The sequence below is a fragment of the Lytechinus variegatus genome, chromosome 15 (assembly GCF_018143015.1).
Source record: "Lytechinus variegatus isolate NC3 chromosome 15, Lvar_3.0, whole genome shotgun sequence".
Classification (NCBI taxonomy): domain Eukaryota; kingdom Metazoa; phylum Echinodermata; class Echinoidea; order Temnopleuroida; family Toxopneustidae; genus Lytechinus; species Lytechinus variegatus.
The window spans coordinates 16,261,370-16,288,148 of record NC_054754.1 but is presented as its reverse complement, the minus strand read 5'-3'; the positions used below and the strand labels follow the sequence as shown (position 1 = coordinate 16,288,148).

At 37.3% G+C, this 26,779-nt stretch overlaps 1 protein-coding gene across 3 annotated transcripts in view; it reads right to left on the bottom strand.

Moving 5' to 3' along the window:
* The window catches only part of LOC121428318, a 47,938-nt gene extending 21,547 nt beyond the window's left edge, over window positions 1-26,391 (bottom strand). For 2 of the 3 annotated variants that reach the window (XM_041624874.1, XM_041624877.1), the window contains exons 1-5: window positions 20,304-20,411; window positions 9,265-9,569; window positions 2,495-2,672; window positions 1,336-1,590; window positions 296-519 (exon numbers count right to left, since the gene is read on the bottom strand). In XM_041624874.1, coding sequence (XP_041480808.1) covers window positions 296-519; window positions 1,336-1,590; window positions 2,495-2,672; window positions 9,265-9,444 — 837 coding nt within the window. In that variant the 5' untranslated portion in view covers window positions 9,445-9,569; window positions 20,304-20,411. Of the gene's footprint in view, window positions 1-295; window positions 520-1,335; window positions 1,591-2,494; window positions 2,673-9,264; window positions 9,570-20,303; window positions 20,412-26,154 lie in introns of those variants that run through there. The other variant, XM_041624876.1, reaches the window with a different exon arrangement.
* Between the last annotated feature and the right edge of the window lie 388 nt (window positions 26,392-26,779).

The following is a 26,779-nucleotide window of genomic DNA, read 5'->3' as shown; positions in this document are numbered from 1 at the left end:
ATGGCATGTAGCTTCCAAAATTAAACAACACCATTTTCAATTGACAATAAGTCCAAGATCATCTGGAAAATCTTAAAGAGGGTTAATTTCAAGCGTAGAATTCATATGCAATTATGTTTTGAATTAATCATTTTATGTCTTAATTGTAAGTATTTTAATAGTAATGCTATAAGCCTTAGGGAATTAAATTAAGTAGGTGTCATGTGTACCCCCTGAGTAGATCTGTGAACAATGAATACATAGCTACTACTAGATCCTTTATTTTCTTAGCAATGAATTCAAATAATCATCTAACCTCTTCTTTCAGCTGCATAAGAGAGGATTCCTCTTCCCTCTTGGTGACCTTAAAACAGGACGCTCGGTAGAGGAGTTGAACCACGTGACCTACGCTGGTCTTGGAGGCCTGAGGAAACTGCATCTCAAGTTTCTGAACCACAAACATGACCAGGACCTTGCGAGAGAGAGGTGTCCCATCCTCAAGAGCCAGTAAAACAAGCTTCAACGTTTCTTCCTGCATGGCTGCAAAATGAATTAAGGGAGTGGAAAGTTTGGAGAGGTTTACATACATGTTTATGTACAGAAACATGGTCATAATGAAATTCAATTCAATCAATACATGTATATGAATGTTGGCATAATATGCAAGTAGATAAAGCCATGCCTTAAATTTTAATATTTTGGGGGCTCAGCCACTTTTCCCCGATGTCAAATCCCTATATTACAATAAAAAATGGAGAAAATTAACAAATCTCCAAGACAAATGAGAGGGGGTATTGAAGCCTGTCAATAGGGCATTCACTGCCATGGCTTGGATAGCCTTTGGATTGATTTAAGCCCTTATGAAGTCACACTGTAATTGCTCTCAACAAACATCAGGAAATTAATTACCAGTAAGGATAGCAGAATTTGTACAAGCAAAAATGCTTAGCGTGGGAAGATATATCAATTAATTTATTTCATCTTCTATTGGTGACAAGCAGCCATGTTTAAAATCACATATTTGGCAAATTATTTTGTAGGTTCTACAAACGTCCCTCATAGTGTCTTTAAAACTATGTTCATAACATCAACATTTATTGTTGCATTTAAAATATGTCATTTTGACATATATTTTCAAGACTCAATCTATTACAATGGTATGGCATCTTTAGAATATAATATTCAATGCACTGTGGTTTAAATCACATGCATTATTCATAAACCACTACCCTGTGTTGAAAGAGAAACATGCAAAAGAACGAACAATGAATGAGCGCCACAGTGGGTTTGAACCCACACCTTGGGGTCAAGAGGCCTATGTACTAGACCACAACAACTCTACATCATTTAACATACCAGGTCCAAGAAACTGACAGCCTCTGGCACGCACAGCAGCCCACAGGTTGGTGGAGAGCTGCTGTGGGTTCTGATGCTGGATGATAAGCTCTGTAACTATCCTCTCCCCCAGAGATCTGGCCGCCCTGACAACGCGCGCCCTGCCTTCTTCCTCAATCAGCTGGCAGTTGACCAACGTGACTAGTTTACGCTGGATGGGACGGCTAAGGAGGGGTGTGGTACCATTCTGAGTTCCATTCAGGTTACTGGGTGGAGCTGGAAAGTAGAACAGAAAATGAACAAACTGTGATTACAGATCACAGATGATGTACAATCACACAAACTGTAATTACAGATCACTGATGATGTAATATAGTAAATGACTGTTTTGGAATGACCCCCCCCCCCCTCTCCCCCCGAGGTCAACCAAGCAGTCAAACAGTGCCTGCTTGAGGCTGTTGGTCACTGGTGCAATTTCTTCCAGACCTTTGGGCCGGTAAAATATAAATAAAACGTATGAAATTCAGTGCCACTAAGACTAAAGACTATGAATATCAACCACTGTTCAGGCCTTTTTCCCTATCTTGAGCTATAACGTATGTATGTATGTATTACCTCAGGCATGTGATCAATTTTTTTTCACGTATTTTGTATTGTGTCTATAATTTCCTGTTTTTCATTATGTTGTAATTTTTATGTATATTTGTGTATTTGCTTTTATGTCTGAAAATCTGTAATTCAGCCTTTTGGCTGCGAATGATTTCTTTTGTTCAAATAAACCATTTCTATTCTATTCTATTTTAAATTGAAACTTTCACATGATGCTATATTTCTAAACAATATATCAAACAAGAAGAGAGCTATGAAAATAATAGTACAAGAGCAGGATTTCGCAACTTTCTTGCATAAATTTATAGTTCTGAAATGTTATAATCCCAGTTGCATGGATACATCCATTTCGTTCTGCTTGCATTGTTTGCGTCTTTAGTTTAGTTACACCACTTCAGAATTGCCCCGATGTCGAGTGATCGCGTTCAACAAGAAATCGCGATCGATCAATATTGCATCCAAGGCAAAGGCCACTTTCAATGACCTTGTAATATTTGGAGCCCTGGAGATCATTAATTATTATAATTTGTCAAACAAAACAAATCTCTTTACATCTGTTCGACAAGCTAACCTTTGCTGAGAACCTTCAGGTAAAGAGCTAGTTCTTCAATGACACCCTGCGTGGCAAGGTAGTTCTCAAACTCGGAAGGTTTCAAGCCATCGGGAATGCGATGCCTCATTGGGTCCCTCATCACCTCCTCCCCAGCAATCAGCTGGAGGATGGCATAGTTAGTCGGGAGCTTGTCAACCTGCAAAACAAACCAAAGGACAGTATTCAGCTGAACTAACATTGTGGCAGCAAACAATGATTCCATAATAAAGCATCAACAAAATCAAGTTGTCAGAACATTATCTCATAGATCTACAACTGGTACATCGAAATAAAACCCAACTTTGTGAAATCATCAAATCTGAAAAAAAAAACACTCTGAAGATCACAAATGCAGATAAGCACATGTGGGCTTGGGTACCATTATTGGTGCTTTGAAAAAAAAACCCACACCTAGCAGGAATACAATGCTTATTTTGCTCATTTCTGAGTAATCACAAATTTTCCATGGTAATCATTTGGAACATATTTTTTTTATACATACAAACATGCAGGTCTTTCTTAAAAAACAACAACAATAATCAGTATATGCTCCTGTTTCAAGATTTCAATATTTCAACAAGTGGAATGCCTCTGGCCGTCTCACCTGCATCACGCGGTTCAATATAGCAGCAGTGCTGACTTTGAATACTACTCTAACTCGCACAAGATGTTCAGTGATACATGGTTACTCTTATGTCCACTTTTTATGAACTAGACCAATAAACTTACAGAGATATGATGGTTATTCAACAAAAAACCCCAACATGGCCAAATTTCATTGACCTTACATGACCTTTGACCTTGATCATGTGACCTGAAACTCGAACAGGATGTTCAGTGATATTTGATTACTCATATGTCCAAGTTTAATGAACTAGACCAATAAAGTTTCAAAGTTTTGATGGTAATTCAACTGATACACCCAATTCGGCCAAAGTTCATTGACCTTTGACCTTGGTCATGTGACCTGAAATGCGCACAGGATGTTCAGTGATATTTGATTACTCATATGTCCAAGTTTAATGAACTAGACCAATAAAGTTTCAAAGTTATGATGGTAATTCAACAGATACCCCCGATTCGGCCAAAGTTCATTGACCCTAAATGACCTTTGACCTTAATCATTAGGCCTGAAACTTGCACAAAATATTCAGTGATGCTTGATTACTATTATGTCCAAGTTTCATGAATCAGATCCATAAACTTTCAAAGTTATGATGGGAATTCAACAGATAACCCCAATTCGGCCAAAGTTCATTGACCCTAAATGACCTTTGACCTTGGTCATGTGACGTGAAACTCATGCAGGATGTTCAGTGATACTTGATTGACCTTATGTCCAAGTTTCATGAACTAGGTCCATATATTTTCTAAGTTATGACATTTCAAAAACTTAACCTCAGGTTAAGATTTCAATGTTGATTCCTCCAACATGGTCTAAGTTCATTGACCCTAAATGACCTTTGACCTTGGTCATGTGACATGAAACTTTAATAGGATGTTCAGTAATACTTGATTAACCTTATGGCCAAGTTTCATGAACTAGGTCCATATACTTTCTAAGTTATGATGTCATTTCAAAAACTTAACCTCAGGTTAAGATTTGATGTTGACGCCGCCGCCGCCGTCGGAAAAGCGGCGCCTATAGTCTCACTCAGCTTCGCAGGTGAGACAAAAACTTAGGTTTGCATGAATGTACATGAAGAATTAGATCAACAATATGATAAGAATTAACCTTTATTTTGAATTAAGTTATTGCTTGCTGGGACTACATGTACTTCAGCTTAGCTTTAACTCAGATACCAATTCAATAACAAAGCAAAAGAAACAAGCACCTTTCAAATCCCGAGACAGAATTTCATGTTAGGGTATATGATAGGTTTGAATGAATTCAATCTCAATTTCTTTTCACGATGTACTTCACAAATGACTGGTTGTTATCAATCAACATTCTCCATCTTTTGTTATGAAAGGAAAATGAAACCTTTGGAGCAACATAGCTTGTGTGAAGACAGAAAAATCAAAGAAACAGATCAACAAAGTTTGAGCAAAATTGAATGAATAATAAGAAAGTTACGAGCATTTGAAGTTTAGATCATTATTGTAATTAGACCCTCCCATTGGCAATAAGACAAAGATGTGTGATATCACATGTGAAAAACTTTCCCATTGCTTTTGTATATTCACTTAAAATGTCTCTTTTAACATATCTATCAGAAGATCATTAATTCTTTCTACAGGAGGGCTTGTTATTAATGTTGTAACCCGCACCCGTTGCGGTACGGGTTAACCTGCCGGTATGCCTCCGATCGCGGGTTGCGGGCCGGGCCGAGTTCATTCTCAAACCCGCAGACCGTCATGCGAAAAAAAGGGAGAATAAACGACGCATGATAAAAACATTCACAGTGAAAATTGAGTTAAGATCATGTGCTTCTTACGTGGCAGATTCTTTTAGAGACGTAGATATTTCCTTTTAAAAATGCCGTCGTATTTTTGTCTTGTGAATAGTGAACAGGATTGAGTCTGAGACAGTTCAACATGATAAATACATCGAGTTGCAAAGGCCAGCGCCAGTGCGTGCATGCAGCGCAGTCAAAAGCAACCGCATGGGCCAATGAAACTCGATGTTGAGTTTCCCGTCCCATTTTTTCCAGCTCATAATGAGGAACCGATTTCATTATTCATTATTTTTCAGAAGATGAAAGTTTGACCTTTTGTAACCTTTTAACGCACTTTATTCTGTGGAACTTGAAGCCAGGGAAAAATTAATCATTTTTTTTTTTGGGGGGGGGCTCCATTTTCATTTTTTTGCAATATTTCAGGGGCTCTTTTCAAATGCTACGTTTTTGTATTTTGAGGAATACCTGTTCACTTATTAAATTAATTATTACTTGTTGTTTAATATTGTATGATTTTTAAAGTTTTTTTCATGCCTAGAATCTTGGATGTGGGAGTGTTTTTGTGGGTGAGACTGTGAGTTGAACTTGATATAAATGAATTCAATATCTAATTTTTACTCCATCTAATTCCAGTACTTGACCATGTAATAAAGGCCCACATACCCTTACTTTTCCTGAAGTTCTTTGAAAACGCAGATCTCCACGAAAATTGTATTTCTCTATGGGGGAGTCTAAATTTGGTGAGAATGAACTCATTAATAACTTAAATATACATGACAATGAAGAAATCATCAAAATTCATTGGCAGTTTTGAAAAATATACCCGAAATATTAACTCTGTCTGAAGCAGAAAATCACCATCATTGAGGCCTTTACAGAGCGAATTGTCCCCCAGAGCTCTGGCAGAGAGACAGAGCTCAGACTAGCTAGCACAAGCGCCAATGCGTACGTGGGTGAGTCTCCCGTCGGCCTTGTAACAGATTGAGCTTTGATGATTTTTTTGTCTGATATTTAACTCATCAAATGATTTTTAAGTTATAATTAGCTAATGAATTAGCAAATAAGATAAGTTATTTTGGATGAGTACTAGGCCGTATGATAACTCACCAACGCGAGGTTACAAGACTTTGGGATTTATTGAGGTAGCTCAACCATACCTCGAGCGATGTTCGTGCAGGCTCCACCACTTCTACGGTTGTTGAGTGGAGCCTGCGCGAACATCCCTCAAGGTATGGTTGAGCATGCAGCGTCATTCCATTCACAAAAAAAGAAAGAAAAGATTTGCAGGTATTTACAAGATATAAAAATATCTGTCTCACTGAAAAGCTTATATTAATGTTTTAAATCAGTTTTGAATCTAGATATCCAAATAGTTTTTTTTCAGAATTTGATTTTCAAACGCGGGCCAAATTTCATAACGCGGGCGACGGGAAACTGAACATCGAGTTTTAGCGGCCATATTATCGAATGAAATACAAAAACAGAAGGAAATAATATAGAGATAAACGAGAAGAAAAAATTGACTGTATCATTATCCAGGTATTTATTGCAATTTTGATTACTTTATAGACGAGGTCCCATAGAATTGAATATTGTAATTATGATTGTTGTGAGTCGCAGTGTCGACCGACCTGGACTGAAAAACAACATTGCCGTCTGCCGATCCTTGCTGGGCAGCCTGGGGCCTGTTGCATGACGAGATGAGCGATACGTAGGAACGTCCTAGGACCATTCTTCCGAGATAGGAAGATTGGCGACAAATCAGCGTAAACCGTTTCACGAAGGCAATTTTGTCTTCCAAGTCCGCGACATCGTTTTATATCGATAGTATCGGAAAGATATTTAGTCTTCATCGTCACCTGAACCTTTTATTTCAGAATGACGACTTTTCATCAAATCATTTATTTCAATAAAAGGAGATCAAATGATGTTTTATTTATCACTGATTGTAGAATTTAAGTACGGAGCTTAGTTTATGAGGTAAAAAGAGAAAAAACTTTAAAGATTCACAAACATAACTGAATAAAATCGAATTTTTCATTATTTCACTTATTTAGAACATGGTGTCCTTTTAGAGACACCTTTCATTGATATTTCAACGAAAGAGACCCTTGTCCGATATAAAAATTGATTTAACTAAGTAATTTCGACATTTTATTAGTTCAATATTCTGTATTTTTTATAGAATACTTATGGTTAATTATAATTAAGCAAATTATGCGTTAATAGTTATTTGTTGAGTAAAAATAGGGTTTGAATGGAGTAAACAAAATCAACAGTGTCTGATTGTATGAGACTAAAGGGGAAAATATGAGAGGCTGCGTGTGAAAAATCTAATTTATTTATTTTATTTGTCAGACGCAAGAAATACAAATGTGAGTGATTAGAGTATAAACATAGCTCAGTTGCATGAGTAATCGAAGAGAAGGAAAATATGAACATTGCTGCAAACATTTCCAAGTGAATAAAGTAGTGCTTTGCAATAATAATTAAAACACAGAAAAAGTTGTGCAATCCGCTATGGAGAAAATACTATTTACAGAAAAAATGCTAAAAAATTACAACGATCATAAACGTTGGTCATAGTTTAAAGTTGATCATATGATTTATGGAAGTTTATATAAGAATATAAGGTTTAAGAATATACAATATTATTATGTTCAACATTTCAAAATTAAGGAGTAGAGACTACCGTGATTCTTTTAACATGACATAGGAGCCGAAAGGGGGCCTACCCTAAGATTTAAAATGCGCCTCTTCGTATGGACTTTTCATAATATTTTATTTGATGAACTTATCTTCATGTGATGAATTCGTATATAGGCCTAATCTGTATCTTAAATTTTTATTAGCTATTTTGATACTGCAGATTTTTGTTTTGTTTCACTGTTTCACATCTCAAGTTGCCCAAATCCAAGAATTAATTTTCAGTGATTAAAATCAATCTCATCAAAAAATAATAATCATAATGAAAATTAAATAAAAATGAATAAATGATTTAGATGTTAAACATTTTAGTTTTGTATCTTTTTTTTTTGCTTAACGTTATAAACATGTATTTTTTTCCTTACAAAATTTCTTTTAAAGAAGTCTTTCATGTTGTTCAATTATCTATAATGAGAAAGCATGAGGGGTCAGAGAGATAGTGCCGCCCATTTCGATAGTTCAAGTTTATTTTTTTAATGGAAAAGGGGTGGGGATAGGACGGAGGGAAAATAAACGAAGACATATTTTTAAAAATATTTGGGCCTACATTACCCCCCTGCATTACCCCCGGAGAAGTTAAAATGACATCCGTTTTTGGTCGTCTTGTCGACGTGAAATTGATGACAAATAGCCCCCATATAAAAAATAACTTGGCGCCATCCCAGATAAAATGCACCATCAACCCCCTAAAAAAATATGTTTAAAGGTGATATGTCAGTGTGGCTTGCCGTAAACGCATTTTCTCTCAGTGCCGACGGTGGCGGGCGGTGTGCAAAGAAGATCATGCCTACGTAGGACATGTCTGGAGGTGTCTTTCCAAGGACCATTCTTCGTATCGCCCAAATCGGCTTTGTGAAACAGTTGAGCGATATCTCGTTCTTACGTAGAATGGTTCTACGAAAGACCATTTCATGCAACAGGCCCCTGGGCTACATGTAGCTAGCGCGCTGAGCTGCGGCTAGCTAGCTCCGATCCGAGGCGTTAATTGCGTAATCATGCTTTCAATTTCGAGATCAGATCGGACTCATTTCGTGGTACAAAGTCACCCAAAAAACATTTTCTCTCCGGAATAAAAGGCAAATTTGCAAATTGTAAGTAAATTCACTCTAGGCTAGGTAGTAGTAAACATATATTTTCCTGATTTGAGCCTGTATAGTGTGGGGGTTTTTCATTTTTCAAAGATAAATTGACTTGCGGGTTAAAACCCGACGGGTCAGCGGGTCCCGCTTGCAAATTATTGGATTATACGGGACGGTACGGTTCGGGTTTTCACTTGCGGGTTACAAGATTGCTTGTTATACAGATTTTCAAAGAATATATTAGAGATTGTATCACCATAAGAGCAAAAAGAGACATATTGGGGGTACCTTATTTTATAGTCCATCAAAGGGAAAGTTGTTCACATGTGACATCACACATATCTGTCGCATTGCCAATTTAAGGATCTCTATAGCATTAGTGATTGCCATATTCAAATGCTCATAACTTTCTCATAATTTGTCAGATTTTTTTCAAACTTCCTTTGATCTTATTCTTTTATTTTTCTCTTTCCACACAAACCCACTTGTTCCAAGGGTTTCATTACCCTTTAATAAAAAGCCAAACCCTGTCATGTCCTTCCCTAGAATGAGAGATCACACTCACATCTTTTGAAATTGCAGTCTGATCAAACGGGCACTGCTGACGATGAAGCTTACTCAGGCACATCCTGCAAGCTGTGTGACCGCAAGAGAGACTGACCGGCTGACGTCCGCTAGGGCTGAAGTCCTTGCAGCACACCGGGCAAGAGAGGACCTCTGTCCACTGTGGGGCTTGGAATGGCATGATGCTGATTGATGTGTGGGGGACCTCCCAATCCCAATATGGTTCTGCTCTGCCGTATCAGCAAGCAGAAAAGCCGAGGCTAGAGAACTTTATGATGTCTGGCCATGATTGCACCTACTGTTGCACTGTGAACAAATTTCAGAAAGATTCAATAAACAATGTTAAAGGTTTTATAAAAGAGAAAAATAAACAGGGTATACAACAAACAACAATCCTTTGGCTTAAAAAAAAGGTGTTCAAAATGGCACTTTAATTAAAGTGCTTGAGTGTAGTTATAACTGTCCAGTAAAATTAAACAGTCAAAAGATTTCTCTTAAGTCAAGTCCACCCTGGATGTCTTTCTCAGCTTTATTTCATACCAAAACCGCACATAGCATACTCATCTTGTGTGTAAATGCACAATTCCCAAAAGCAAAAATCCATGAAAGCCATAATGCATGTCTATATCTATGGCTTCAGTATGCATTGTGTGGTGCACTGTACTTAAGGTAATTTAAAAAAAACAGAGAGATGAAATATGTACATGGATGCCTTTCTATCAGCCTAAAAACTCTGAAATCAACGAAAAAATCAAAAGAAATGCTTTTGATACGTTATGAACAAAGATTTTGAGTAATTTCTACCGTGCCGATAATAATAGAACACATACATGTATGTGATGAAATTAAGATGGTGTTTCAAGTCACTTTACATTTCACTTTTTTGAAGCACTTAATAATGATTTTCGGATGCAATTTTTTCTGGGCTTCATTTTTAATCATATCACAGACACAGGTGACAAGTTGGAACTCACAGCTCAGATTTTTTTAAAGTCAAGTCAATGTTAGCCAATGCCTTTACATTCTATGGCCACACACAGAAACTTCAACAATTTATGTTTAAAAAACAATCAATGAATTGGTCCGTTACCCTGAGTTAAACCCTAAAATGAGAAAATAATGTGGCGAAACTTGAAATAAGCTACAAAATCTTTCAATTAGCAGAAAGTATAAAGCAAAGCAAAAATGAAACAAAACATACTGTATGTGTGACAGGCAGCGGCAAGAGAAGGGGAAATAAAAGAACTGAATCGGAAAATAGAACACATTCAAGACCCTGAATCAAGAGAGCTTGTTTTAGTTTTCTTTTTTTGATTAAGTGATAAGGATTGTATTAAGTCTTTAGAAAGGCCATTCCAAATGGTTGGCCTTTGGGAACATATAGACTAGCTCTTGATGCTTCATATTTAAAAAGTGGAATATATAGATCTCTGGAATTTCTACAAAGTGTATTCATTTATATCATAATTACATGTATATATAGGAAGAAGTTAATCCTTTGTAAAGGGAGCAGGTTGTTAATGACAGAATACTTAGCTAGCACATCAATGATGAGGAGCTCACCCGGCATCTTGTAACGAAATTCAACACAATTTCTAATTTTAGCCCCCACCCCCGGGCCCGGACAATTACCCCCTGGACAATTACCCCTAAGGACAATTACCCCTGGGAACAATTACTCCCGAGATAAATTGCCCACGGTAAAAGAATAATAAATACACGTTAAATAATAAAAATATGAAAAGAGGGCATTTATTGTCGCTATGTTGATTTCTTTGTTGCAGCCTAGCTACGAGACGCGTATAGAGGGCGGCAAAATCATGAGCGGTGCAAGATAAAAAATGTGTGCATTTGCCGATAAATATCATGAATCTCACCTCGATGCTAAAATATCCTGCGTGCTAGACCTGGTGAAGCGGGATTTAGCACTGAGGTGAGATTCATGATATTCATCAGCAAATGCACGCATATTTTATGTAGCGCCGCTAGGCTGCAATTCAAAGACGAAATGGCGGCAAGAGCATCTAATAATAATAATAATGCTCAATTCTTGTATAGCGCATCACACATAGCATAGCATGTCCTGTGAGTAAATGCTTCTCTTTTCATATTTCTATTTATTTAATGTGTAATTTTTTTAAAGGGACAAATTTTGGCCAAAAGGATATTGTAGAATATTGGATGAATATCTAAAAGGATATCTAAAAGGAAATTGTAGCCCATTTACATAAATTTGGGCTCAAAACCCTAATTTAAGAAAAATGATGGTGCATGTAGTGCAAGGCAATGGCATGCTGTCCCTGGCTCCATGGAGATTAACCCAAGTACCTAAAATGAATAAATCTCTACATTAGGAGATTCCTGCATGTCCTGGCTAGTGTTGAGTAGTAGGACAACAAAAAAAAAAATCAGAAAATATTGAAAAACTCCTCCGAAACACAAATCCTAATAGGTCTAGTCTACATGTATATCACTCAGTTTCAGTCTAAGTCTACATGTACATGTAAGTTAGGCCTAGGCTAGGGCAAGGGGGTGCAACACTTGTCCTGACAGCTGCAGCTAGCCTAGGACTAGGTGTAGTCACGAAAATTACCGGACACTATCATGATTCCAGACGAAAACAATCTCATACCGAAAGACTTCCGCAGTTCAATTTCACAGAGCAATACATGGAACAAGATTGCAAAAACAAGGCGAAAAATCCAATAGAAAATGCTTTTAAAAAACGTCATGTAAAATAGTTTTGGTCATTTTCAAACAAAAGTGGACATGGGGGTGAAAATTAAAACTTGCTAGAAATCAGTAGGCTTTAATGGTTTTTGAAACTAGACATCTCAAAGTATATTTTTCCATTTCAGTTACGTAAAATTATTCATTGTGTCTTGAAATACAGTGAATTTAGTGCAAGGGAAATTTAATGTTACAAAATGTTGATTTTTGCATTAAAATTTACATATTGCCTATCACAATATAAAATTTGTATCAGAAGCATATTTGTTGGCAAGATACTAGCTCTGTATTGTATCTAACTCCTAAATAACAAAAAAAAATTATCTGAAGTGTTTTTCTGAAAAAAATAGATCTTTAAATTTTTAAAAATTGGTTGTCGTGTCACTCACGTTTTAAAGACAAAAAGTTTTCTAGAGATGTGTATTCTGAAAATTAATTTATCCCAGTACAGGAGCAAATACAGTTTTCCCTTACCTTATTGTATATAAAGTAACTTGGTCCAATGTGTTAAGGTTAAGCTAAAATTAAAGGTTAAAGTTGTGTCGTGTCACTCACAATGTCGTGTCACTCACGAAAGGTCGTGTCACTCACGGTCTCATATTGTGTATAAAAAAGGACATCGAATAATTTTTAAAGCATTTTACAACATAAATTCAATGATGGAGTCAAAACGTTGTACTTGACATCATTTAGGCCTACATGTATGTAAGGCTAATATTTTTTTCTGTTTTCCCAACTTAACACCCCTATCAATGGAAATACAGAAATCGACATTGAGTTCATCCATTTTCTTCCTCTCCATGGTTTCCTCAGTTTCAAAAATCCTGACAACTTTCCATTCGTGTGAATACTCAGATCCTGATTTATTTTTTGATGAGGTACTGAGATAAAAGAATATAATAACGTAATCAATCAACACAAAAATATGAATTCATATATTAAGAGAAAAACTACTACCGGTATACATAGTAATGAACAATTGAACACATTTACAGTGCATAAAGATTTGGTGATGTTTCAAATTAGTCAGGTATGACTTGAACATTCTCTGTCTCCATTAACGGAAATGAGTAGAACGTTCACCTATCTTTTCAGGAAAGTTATTTCTTTGTCTTACTAATTAAGAAAGGCTTAAAGTTAGCAAGGTCTGGGATCTTTATTTTGAAATTTCCAGAAATCGCTAGAATATTCTAATGGTAGAAAAGTGTATGACAAGATCTCTGTGAACACCAAACATTCTTTCAAAATCAGAAAAAAATCTTTCCCTTCTGATTGATTAAAATGAACCTTTTTTGCCACAAAGCTTGTATTCAAGGACATTAAATAAACAATTTTTTTGCAAGAACATCTCAGGTGAGAATATAAAGAGATTTAAAAGAGCATTTTGGATATTGCTTGAAGAAGCTACATGCCTGGTTCAAAATCATTCTTTGTTCAGCCACCATTCATACCACTAGTGATGAACTAGGGCCTGCACAGCAAACTACCATGATCGGCCAATGTGGGTTCAGAGTAGATTTGCATTACACACAGCAAATTGATACAGTAACTTATCTGTAGGTCCCAACAAGTCCCAACCAAGACCAAATTTGCATTTGAGCAACTTTGGTTAAGTTGCCTTGCCGTGTTTTCAAATACATCAGTTTATCTTGGGGAGGGGTACCCTGGTTAGAACTGAGCTGGACCTTGTGGGGAAAACCTATGCCATATGGAGGTATAGGGGGAGTATTTGATGTTTGGGGATGCTGAATTGACTTTCAGTGTAACATCCAAGGGCTCAGCAAAGGAAAGGCTAATGACTTGTAGTTGTAGGTAATACCAACAGACTGTACTGTGGCTGTTTTTGCAAGAATCAAGTAATTACTATGCATCTTTCACCTTGTGGCTTTCCATGTATTACCCTTGGTTTGGTTTATTATCAAATATGATCATTAGCAATGAAAAGCAGCTTGCAAGATTCTTGCTGAAAATCAAAGCTCTGAACTTGGTACAGTGCCTTTGGAAGGTCCACATACAAGCAGTGTTCAGGAGAAAACCAATGCTTGATGAGTTGAACTTGATCCCAATTCAAGTTTCTCAAGGATTTGCTAATAGTCCATCTGAAGTGTTCAGCCAAATAACTGTGGTTTGATACAGTGTACAAAAAAAGACACTGAAGCTGCCAAGTCCTATTTGGACAATGTCTAAAATATTAAAGGAGGATAATGGAGGATAATATTCTAATCCATTATTTCAAGAAAGAGGAGTCATGCATGACATCATTGGCTACCAGACCATACCAGATGATGCGAGTGACAATTGAGAATACCTTTCTTACAAGGAAAAATGTTTCCATCAGTTGTGGATGCTGAATTGTAAACCCGTAAACTGTCATATACAGATAGGGAGAAAGAGTTTTGAATGAAATCAGGCCACAAAAAGAAAGTTTGAGTTGATGTCAATGCCAAGACCACATAACAGCTCCTTCAAGTGCCTCCTCGTCCAAAGAGAAGAGTGGTATAAGCTTGAGTGTGACAATGTGGTATGGTATAGGGAATGTGAGTTGATAGGCAAATACATGTATGACCATAAACCAAGAATTAATCATCAGGATGACACATTATCAACTTTGAAGAAGGCAGTTGTTATGTAATTAAGCTTGTTTTATGGTTGATGGGATTTCACTCTTGTACATCATGCCAAAAATAATTTCATTGTTGTATTTTTGCACTTGTCGTGTCACTCACGTTTTGGATGTCGTGTCACTCACGGTATATAGGAGGGCACCATTTTCCATAGAGAAGGTTTGATTGATTCTAACTATATGTGCTAAATAGGTACACTATTTACATACATGTATGGGTACTCGCAGTACTCCTGGACAGTTACTTGGGCACGAATCCAATCATAAGTGATAATGGTCAAAAACCCATGTCCAAAATTTGTCGTGTCACTCACGCACCATTTTTCGATCATATCTCCTAAACAAATTGTAGAATTCAAATCAAACTGGCAGTGACCCATGCCAGTCCTACATTGTATATAATATAGTAGTCATGATTGATTCATAACATTTAAGTTTAAAGATATGAGCCCTTAACCGTCTCCGATTGTCGTGTCACTCACGTTTGAAAATGACCACTTGCATTAAAGGGGGGGGTAAACTGTGTGTGGACTCTCATTGCGTTAACTGTGTGTTATAAATAGTCTTAAACATACGTTTTCAGATATCTACTATTAAATACTAAATTGACCTATAATTGTATTTGTATAGAGAAACACTGGTTCACTTCTCCAATGTTACTTGTCCAGTCCGTTCTCGAAGCTGTAGACAATGACTGGGTGCATAAACTAATTATTCATTCCTGAGATTATTCCATGGTTTTCTCATTCTCATGTAAAAGATTTCTTAGGTTTCTCAGTGACTAATCTTGGAATAAACAGTTTAGTGGAACAACCAATAGAACAGAGACCAAAGTTTTTGGTCTACAATATAAGAGTAGACCAAAAGCTTTGGTTTCTGTTATGTTGGTTGTTCTTGTTCCGCTAAACTCCGTTGGCTCCACTCACCAAATACAGAGACCGAAGTTCTAGCTCGATCTGAAAAGGGACTCAATGGCCATATGTTTATGTATTAAGTTCGGATAAAACAGGAAGTGGGAGTTGTGTGACAGCCGAAGTCAGTCAGTTTTTTCCCCCTTTTTATTTTTAATTTTATTTTTTCCCGTTTTGGTGCATTTCAGGCCAAAGGGAATAATCTTTATTTTGGACAAGTTTTCTTTTTATATATTTTTATGAAATAAAGACAAAAATCGATGAGCCCCGATGGGGGATTTTGCATTGTTAACCCCATGAACCCTAATGGTTATCTAGCGAGCCATGTACTAGTACTACTAACTAGTATGGTCAGTTCCCCCATGTCTGCACGGTCTCCCAAGTCTGCGCACCCGCGATTCTATTAAAAGAAGCTACGCAACGAGCATGAACTTTACACATGTAATACATAGACAGGTATTAGAAAAAAGATCCGACTCAAAATGGTGGAAAAATAATGAATTCAGGGCATTTTATGTGACGGCCTCAAATGCAGCCTTTGTCATCAAAATCCCTGAATCGTGTGCAAAGTGAATGAGTGCACAGACATGGGGTACCATTTTTTTTTTCAATCTGAAAATGACTGCTCGTGGTTTTTTCAAGAAAATGAATCTGGGTGCCCATGGTTTGATAGGAACACAAATACAAGGACACTATTAAGAACAAGAAGAATACTGTATGCATCGAACCTAGAAGTAGAACTGATTGCTACAGGAACAGCCCAGTCCCCTTCTTTATGAGACTTTTAAACTCCCATGGACTGTGAAGAACTTTGTCTTTATACCTTTGTTGTTTTATTTGTAGCTTCTCTTTATAAACTGTAACTGACTTTTGGAATATTTTTCGAATTGTTAATTTCTGCAGTAATCATTCAACTTTCTTTTCTGAAAAATCACTGGCTAATAATGTTATAACCCACTTCATATTTATATTTTTGTTCAGATCATATTACTTCCATGTCCTCTTATTTTTAATTTAAATTCCTTTTGAGATATAAATTCATTCATTACTCCGATTCCTCCAACTATTATTACCATCAACACAGTGTTTCTTTAGAATCATTATCAAGCATATCGAGAACAATCCCAACCCAGATTACTGTTTCATTTATAATGTTTATACATGTTTTCCTCCTTCAATTTCACCCAAATTAATAGCTTTCTTTTTTTTTCTTTTCTAAAAAGCAAGTATTTTTTTTCATACAATCCACTCTTTAATCTACATGTAATGTTATTCATTCAAAATTGGTTAAATATATATTTATGTTAAAATGTTCATTAAGGTATACATACATTTAGTCTACTCCTAACCTTTCCCCATGCCTGCATTTGACATTACTTCTCCCTCTGTATACTTTTCTTTTTGTATCCCCTTTCCAATATACTTTGTCATTTTTTTTACTGTTTCGCTTGTTTGTTTACTGAAATTTTACTCTGTACAAATTCATGTAATTCAGCCTTTGGCTGCTAATTGTACTTTATCACAATAAATACCATTTATCTATCTCTCTATCTATATTTTCTTTCATTTTTTAATGAGAAATTTGGTACACTTACTAGTCTTAATAATATAAGGAACACTATTAACCAAAAGATTTTGCGAAATAAGAAATTCATGTAGAATCTCAACTCAAATTGTTAGGTGCGCAGACTTGTCACTTGGGGCTCACCTAGCCTGGAGGCGTCTGGGGAGTAAAAGTCATCTACTCTACGTATGGTTACTCCCCATTGACGCCTGGGATCCTAAGCTATATTCACCCACGTACGGGTACAAAACCTGAAACTTTCGCCCCCGAGATTTCTACTTTCCCTCTAAAAGATCTAGCACTAAAACATGTACATGGGGTCCAACTTCATTTCCAACATTTCTGCGATATTGATTTCAGTTTTAATGAAGAATTCATTATAAAATCGAGAAATTTGTTATGAAAAGATGGGAAGAGCTTACAACCGTGTTTACGTCGCCATCTTGATTTCTTTGTCTTCCGCTTGGCGACAGCACGCAAATCGCGCGATTTGCGTGCTGTCGTAAGCTCTTCCCATCTTTTCATAACAAATTTCACGTTTTTTTTAATGAATTCTTCTTTAAAAATGAAATCAATATCGCAGAAATGTTGGAAATGAAGTTGGACCCCATGTACATGTTTTAGAGCTAGATCTTTTAGAGGGAAAGTAGAAATCTCGGGGGCCAAAGTTCCAGGTTTTGGTATGGTAGTGGATCGTATTACCGAACACTTTTCATGAATTTGATCATATCAAACACATTATCCCAATAAAATTCACCAAACTTTCACCATAAATACAAAAATACCTACAAAATATAAATATGCAGAAATTTTGCCAAAATTGTCCTTCATTTTTACAACATCAGCTTCCAATTGGACCTCTCTTCGCAAGTGAAATATTTTGGTCACTTGAAAAAGGTATCGTATTATTACCGAATGTGTGTTTTCCATGGGAAAAGTTGGGAACAAAGTCACTGATGAGCTTTTTGACCATATTTTATTGTTTTGATGATATTAGGACTTCAAAATAGTGTTTTTGATCATTTTTCTATTCAAGTTTCCTTTGCATGCTTTGGAAGGATGTTGCAAAGGTTTGAGCGTATTTGATTATTTTATGACGCATATGAATGATGCGCAGGTTCGGTAATACAACATATTACACAACGAACAATTGCCCATAGACTGTGTACAACGGATAGATCGTCTCCGCACAGCGATTCGAAGACCACTGATTGGTCAATCGCGTAGATCACGTCATGACCATGTGGTCCCAAAAATAATTCCTTCGGACTGCGTGCGGAAGTATCGATAGCGATAACGATATCCGGTCACGTTGTGTACGCCGTAAATGGTTTTGGTTCGTGATCGGATCGCTCCGGTATCGATCAAAAATTATCGAAACTCTGCAATTTCATGCATATTCACGCGACGCTCCGAAACCCGGAAGCCAATTGACTTTGTGCACGTTGCGATAGACTCTACAAATTCCAACGAACACGATGACATATAGACGCTAATTCGTAAGATTTTGACGGAAAAGCAAGAAGTAATCGAAATTTGCTTACCTGCGCAGTATCGGTGAGAAAATAGATCCTCCGAGAATACCTTTCATAATTCATATAAAATACGGGAAAGTGAAATTCTGGGTCGATTTTGGTACGAGGTGATAGAGAATTGCACACTTGTTTTGGTGGAATTCTGTGTGGGGAAATAAAAGGCTTGCACTGCGCATGCTTACTATATTTTCATTCATAAATTGGTTCTCGGCTAGGGCTGGATGACGTCATGTAATAAGCAAAAATGTACACGACTGCTACGTTCACGCTCCGCTATCCGTTGTACACAATTGTTCGTTGTGTATTACAAGGCCAGTCGGTAATACAATCACTCACTATACCCGTACGTGCCTTACGATGTCAGTGGGGAGTATTAAATTAGGCAAATAGGGCAGTGTATACAGCCACACGCGTGTGTCTTTACCATCCAGCCACACGCGTGTGGTTATATCCAGAACACCTATCTGTGGATACCGCCACACGCCGCCAGTAATAACAGTAAAACACGTACTGGTATGTAGGTCTGACCGTCTATATCACGATCAAAATAACCTCATTTCTTCATTAAATTCTTACATTCTAAACCCCTTTGATATCCTTAGATCGTTTCAATTTCATTCTCACCGTCTTCTCTCCTTGCTTTTCTTGTCTTGTTACAAACGGTCGTCTGTTTAACAGCAAATTCTCTTTTTCTACTTGTGTCGATTCTGGCTTCCTTCGCGGCGGCGGCAGACCCATACAGCGTCTACTAAAGTGGTAGCCTGCGCTGCGCTAACGCTGTATGGGTCTGCCGCCGCCGCGAAGGAAGCCAGAATCGACACAAGTATAAAAAGAGAATTTGCTGTTAAACAGACGACCGTTTGTAACAAGACAAGAAAAGCAAGGAGAGAAGACGGTGAGAATGAAATTGAAACGATCTAAGGATATCAAATGGGTTTAGAATGTAAGAATTTATTGAAGAAATGAGGTTATTTTGATCGTGATATAGATGGTCAGACCTACATACCAGTACGTGTTTTACTGTTATTACTGGCGGCGTGTGGCGGTATCCACAGATAGGTGTTCTGGATATAACCACACGCGTGTGGCTGGATGGTAAAGACACACGCGTGTGGCTGTATACACTGCCATTAAATTACTAGTAGTAGAGTAGATGACTTTTACTCCCCAGACACCTCCAGAGTCCAGGCTAGCCTAGGGCCCACCATCATCTGATCATTATTTATACTAATAGTATAATTTATACTATCAGTACTAGTACGGTACTAGAAATAAATTTAAAAAATGTTAAAAAACTCCTCAAAACAGACGGCTGCCACGTACCAGTACCAATACCATACCGTAAGTGGTGCAGCAGTAAATAAAAATTGCAGATGGCGAAGTATCGCGTTTGCACATTAAAGTTGGAGACCGCCGATTATTGCCGATGGCGAATTAACGAGTACACATTTAGAATTTCGGTATCACGGAAGCGTGTGAGCTCAATTTGATGTATGGGCATTTAGAATCGCACGCGCCGACAATAGAGAACGTACCGTAACCATACCCACGATTCTACGCCAAGACTGTGATTGAAAAAGATGTTTTCACTAATTACAGCAGTAACGACGTTAGAATCAATTCAGTACCAAACTGCGCCTATAGACTAGCTTGAAACAGTTAACCGTTTATTCTTACCAGATGCGGCCACGGGTTATCGATGACAGTGATTCGTTCCGAGAAATGTTGCCGGATATTCTTCGTTGACGCTAGATGCTATGTACACTGATGGCTAGTAAGCTGGCTGGAGCTGCATAGACGCGCGCTATATACGGTACTGATTTCCGCGCGCTACAAAGCAGCGAAATTCATGTTGAAATTTATGTGATATACTAGCGCACATAACAAGTCCGCCGGCGCGCGCCGAGGCGCAGGCTTGGCCTTGGCCAGCCGAAGCCGTATTTCTACCGTGATCTCAACTTTCGCGCTCGCGATTTCGATTGGCAAGGCAGGCGCCAGCTAAAGCTGGTTCTTTCTGGTAAAATCTGGCGAGCTGTATCAATCATTATTTTGCACATCTGCGTCCAGACTTTGGAAGTTCGGAGAGCATCCAGCCTCCAGGGGCCGACAGCGGCACTGGTTGAGATGACTGTGACAGGGAGCTGAGCGAAGTTGAAAGTGTGCCGGGGGGGGGGGGGACCGGGGGGGCACAGGGAAAAAGAATGCACCTTTTCTTTTCACCCATTCACTATCTTGAAACAAAGAAAAAAGAGAGACTTATGTAGGCAGTATACTTTTTCCTTAATTGTTTTCTTGTTTCTTACCAATAATGCTGTTAATGACACGATATTACGTTTTTCCTCTGCGCAGCGTTTTGTTTCGAATATAGCAATGTTTTATTTATTTATTTATTTAAAAGAAGGGTAGCTCAATCAGCAACAAGCTGGTTTTCGTTGAGGCCCTTCGTGAACAAACACAAATATAAAATATGGTAACATATTCAAATATAAACAAAGAATCAAGGAGCATAAATACTAATATTGAAAAAATGAAATGAAATAAGCATAATTAACTATGGAAAATAACAGAACAAATAAAATATGATGCTGTACAGATGTTACCTAAAACTAAAAAAACGAAAACAATATATACACATGAAAAGAGATAAAATATAAAATGAGGAGAAAGAATAAAATAGATTCTACCATTAGTGCCTATTACATATTAAAGTTTTTTTTCCCATTTAGCCATTTCCCGTTTGAACTGTTTAATGTTTTTTTATGATTCGGAGGTGTTCGGGTAGTTTATTCCAATGTAATGGTCCTGTGACAAAAAAAAATGATTTCTGATAAAAGGTTGTACGAGCATATGGGCCATTGGCACACTGATTATCATCTTATTTGTGCTTCTAGTTGTTCGGGAGGATACTTTCTCTATATAAATATACTTATCACAAAGCACCTGGGGAGCAGCTTCGTGTAAACATTTATGAACATGCATTTTATGAGCAAGATGCTTTACAAAAGACATTGCGTATTTTGGGCCAGGATAATATTTTGAAAATTTGTTCAGATGGAGTTTCCCAAGAGAATGTAGACACCATGTATGCTGCCCTCTTATGTAATCTCTCTAACTTACTGTGATTAATTTCAGATCTTCTCGATCAGACGGTACATTATATGGGGCATTACAACAGCCCAATACAGCTTATTCAATTGTGCTTCATCAAAAAATACTGTTTACAGCGACGAATATATAGTTCCTAGATTTTGTTCTGAATGTTCAGACTCAGCTCGATCGAGATCAATAAAGTGAAATTCATTTCCAGAATATAAAAACACATTGGTCAAAAAGTTTTAAAGGAAAGGGGGGGGGGCGGGGGCGATCGCCACACCAATGAAAATATTGGGGGGGCAAACATATCGTTTTGTCACCCCCCCCCCCCATAATTCCGCATGTGCAAAAATAAAATAAGATTGTAGCAAGCGAGATTAAGATACACAACTCGTTCTTTATTTAAAATCGTGCTGAAAATATCCGCTTTTCAGATTGGAATATACAAATTTTCAGCTCGAGCTTCGCGCTCGCATCATTTCTGTAGCAAAACCCCATACTTTTTATGATAGGTGAATAGAATGTCCCGTTTTCAGTTCTAAACCTCAAAAGAACTCCCGCTTCAATTTGAAATTATCTTTTCATGGATTGGATATACATCTTGTTCTTTATTAAAACGTCAATTAAACTGTCAATTTTTTTCAGATCGAAATATAAAGATTTTCAGCTAGCGCTCCGCGCAAGCATCTATTGTTGTTTTGGATACCCATCTTAATCATTGGTACCAAAAATGCTTAGAATATCAAGCTTTCATGTCAGAATATAAAGAGATTCATTCGGGCACTCACATTACTTGCGTGGTGAGATATTTATCCTCCTCATGAGTTACTTCAGTATACACAGGTACTTTTTTCCGTATTTAAGGTCAGTATACTAAAAAAAATCAACTCGCGCTTCGCGCCCCCCCATCTGAAAATAAATCGACGCCCCTGCTAAAAAATGTTCCAGTCGTGCGTAAAGTCGGTAACTTTACGAACAATTTTATGAAACACCCATCTGTTAACATGGTTAAGGATTGTTTGCAGTTAGCCAAGAAAACGATACATATTTTAACAATAACATGCGAGCGCGAAGCGCGAGCTGAAATATTTTGACATTCGACCGAAAGAATGGATATTCTAAGCACTTTTGGTAATCGTGAACATTATAGTTATATAAATAATCCGAAAAAAGCTGGAAAAATGAGATTTAGACCTAAGAGCGGGACACTCTATCCATATTATATAAATCATGAAAAGGATGGGTTATTGGGTATCGATCTGCCCACATTATAATAATGCGAGCGCGAGCAGAAAATTTTGGATATTCTGATCTCCTAAATAATTTAAGCATGTTTTAAATAAAGAACCAGCTGCGTATCTCAATAATTGTGCGTTCGCGCGTTTTAGATTTAGACCTATAATCTAGAGATTTGAAATACATTATTTTATCATGACAATCAATATTGTGTGCGCGAAGCGCGAGCTGAATTTTTGCTATATTCCGATATTTCTTTCTGAAAAAAAGGGAGAACTTAATTATTAATTCACGAAAACGTTATTATCTTATTTATTGATCTAAAAAAAGGGCTATTGAGACCGCAAAAAAAGTGTTGACATATTAAGGCCTTAAAACTAGACATTTTAAGCATTTTTTTTAAATTATGAATAGGATGCATGTATTAGGTTTATATAACTCTATGATTTTTAACAATAATGCGAGCGCACATCGCGCGCAGAAATTCTTTGTAAACTTTCATCAGAATAGGATTATAAGTAGTTTTTTTATACAGATGTATACATTTCCCACCAATCAAAATGGGAGCGCGCAGCGCTAGCTGGTTTTGACAATCAATCCTGAAAAGGGCTATACTTTGAGAACTTTATGCAATACATGAAGAGAATAGGTACTTGGCAAATCAAATAGTGCTTAGCGCCCAGCGCGAGCTGAAAATGTTTATCTTCAGACAATAAAGCGGATATTTTACAGAGCACTCATTTAAAAAATAATAATTTGTAAGTAGAAAAGAATAATGAAAGATCGATGTCCGAGCTGAAATATGTTTTGTATGTTGACTTCAAAACTTGATATTTTAAACTCCATATCAGCTTAACAAGATAATGTACAGAGTGTCTCATCGAGAATGCAATGCAAGCGCGAAGGGTGAGCAAAAATTTGTAGTGACATGAAAGATTTTATTCCAAGTCTTCCCCTCACATTGTTTTATTTACTCGTCTTCGACCACTTTTTTCCTTCTCTTTTTCCTTCCTTTTTTTCTTCCCCCTTTTTTTACTCCGCCAATGGGGGGGGGGGCAGGCCCCTCCGCCCCCTAGATCCGCCTAACAGGCACCTATGTGAGAAGGCAAAGGGGCAATCATTAACAAATAAAACGGGTCCTTCTCAGGTGAAAGGGGCACAAAACTTTTTCATGAGGAGGCATTGGTAAAAAAAGACACTTATACGAGAAAGGGCACTTGGTAACACCTAAAACGTGTCCACTTCAGATGAAAGGGTCACAGAACACACTCATGATCATTGGCGGCGGAAGCCAAAAAATTTAGGGGGTGTCCACCTGAAATTTTGGGATGGACACATGTAAAAAAATTTTGACAAGCAAAAAAAAAAAAAAAAAAAAAAAAAGGTCATCAACCTAAATTTTAGGGGGGGACAACACACGTTTCAGGGGGGACACGTCCCCCCCGCTTCCGCCGCCTATGCTCATGAGGGGACATTTTCTTGGTGAAAAGAGCACCATTTAAACGATATATATGTAATTTTTGTCTAAATAATATGCACGGGACTACTATGTATGCATGAATAAAACGCGAAGATGTTTACAGTGAAATGGGTAGAAACTTTTCCCCCGCAGCAATTCATTTTTCTCGCATTTTGTATCAAACAATGTAGGTAGGCCTATCTTGATAACAGTTTGTTCATAATATAATCATAGACTGTCGCAGGAGAATTCTACATGATACAAGAGCCTCCAGAGTCAGACTTCCTGGTAATGTATAGAAAAAAAATCAATTTGCTTTTAATTGAGGGAGTTCCCATTCCCCAGGGAAACCCGGAAATGTTTACATTAATACATGTCGGTATAAATACAAAACAGAACGAGTCGCTTTCTTGTACGTCACCGAAACTGAAAACAGCGAAAGTGCCATTAAGCGAGGCATAGGCCTACTTCTATAGTATTAAGTTCGTTTACATTCAAAGAGAAAGTCAAACAAATAAACAGGCGGATCCATGCAGGGAGGGGCACCCATGCCCCATAGGCGGAGCCCCCCCCCCTCCCCAAAAAGAGAAAAAGAAAGGAAAGGAGAGGAGAGGAGAAGAGGGTAGGAGGAGATACATAATTATTTTGCCCAATAAATAGGCTGATATGGAGCCTATATTAAGTTTTGAAGTCAATTTACAAATATATTTCAGCTCGGACATATCGAGCTTTCATAATGTGTTTGATTTACAAAGTGATTTTAAGTGCTCTGTAAAATGTCCGTTTTGTTGATATATCAACATTCAAAGCTCGCACTGCACGCTCGCATTATTTAATTTGTCTAGTACCTGTTCTTTTCGTGTATTCCAATTCCATAAAGTTCTCAAATCATCCCTTTTCAGGATTGATTGATTGTCAAACCCTTTCAGCTAATGCTGCACACTCGCATTGTCATTGGTAAGCAATGTATACCTTTATCATGTCTATAGTTATTTTATAAGAAACTACTTATATAAATCACCTTTTCAAGACAGCAGGGGCGTAACAGGGGTCGAGGCCGGGGGGGTCATAACATGGTATGAACAGGATTTTTTATGAATGTGCCCCGAGCAATATGGGGGGGGGCCCAATGCGTAATAAGTACCCCCCCCCCATAAAAAAAAATCAATGACTTTTGTCATTCACTTGATAAAGACGGTATGTATTCGTCGAAAATTTGTGGACTTCAATAACTTTTGTTGGATTAAAGCATGAAAGTTTCAACCTTGTTTATATATATATATATATATACATACACACGCACATTCATAACACCTAAATGCTGTATGTATACATAATTATTAATATGTTTTGATACTCTCAATGCAATTCCACATGATGATGCCATGGCTTTGGGCTGTATAAGATATCATCGCGCGGTCTCAGGTATGTGAATTCAAAGTAATCTATATTCACATTGAAAGAAAATAATGCAAAAACAGACAAAACAAACGATGAATTAAATAAATATGCGCCAATGTATGACGATAGGTCCACGTCCGTCGCTTGGGTATCTGTTTAGCAAACAAACGAAATCAATTCAATTTGTGTCACTTTGCGAATATATATAAAGGCCTACCGTGAATTGAAATTTAACGCTTTGTTGTTGTTTTTTTCAATACATTTATTTACAATGAATCTATCATCCTGTTTGAATAATAAATGAAAGAGAAAAGGGTATTCAGTATCGTGTATACTTACTATTATTGTTGCTCTTAACTTTAATAAGGCATATAGTCTCCAGGTATTAACACAGGTATGGAATTAAAAACAGGGACCTTCATTCACTTTCCCTAACAAATTCCAAATGAAGATCCATCGATTTCGACCCGTTTCCAAAGTATTATTACGCAGACCTTTCGCAGATGACCGTACGTTTTCTGACTACTTGTCCACACTGTTGACATCAAAAGGCATTCTGATAAAAAAAATTCAAACTTGTCAAAGAAAGGTTAAAATTTCAAAATATTCTTGATGTCCGACGCTGGTCTGCGGTATTTATATTCATTCGGGGGTTCCCCTTTCACAACGCACGCAACGCTTCCGCTCTGCAACTCTTGCCAACTCCCGTTGTACGTGATAGTCTTCGTGTTTGCAGACTCGGCTATTAAATTCCGAATCGCTGAATCATTACTTGGCTCTATTATAATGAAATCTTACGCATTGTGTTGCAACCATCCAACTCGGGTGACAACTAGGGTGATAATCAGTAGCTCTAACAAACGTAATGACTAAATATCAATATGACCCGTATAATAAAATTCAGTGGATTCATGGAGTTCGTAGACCAAAATGAAGAAAGAAAGAAAAAAAACCCAAGCATGCA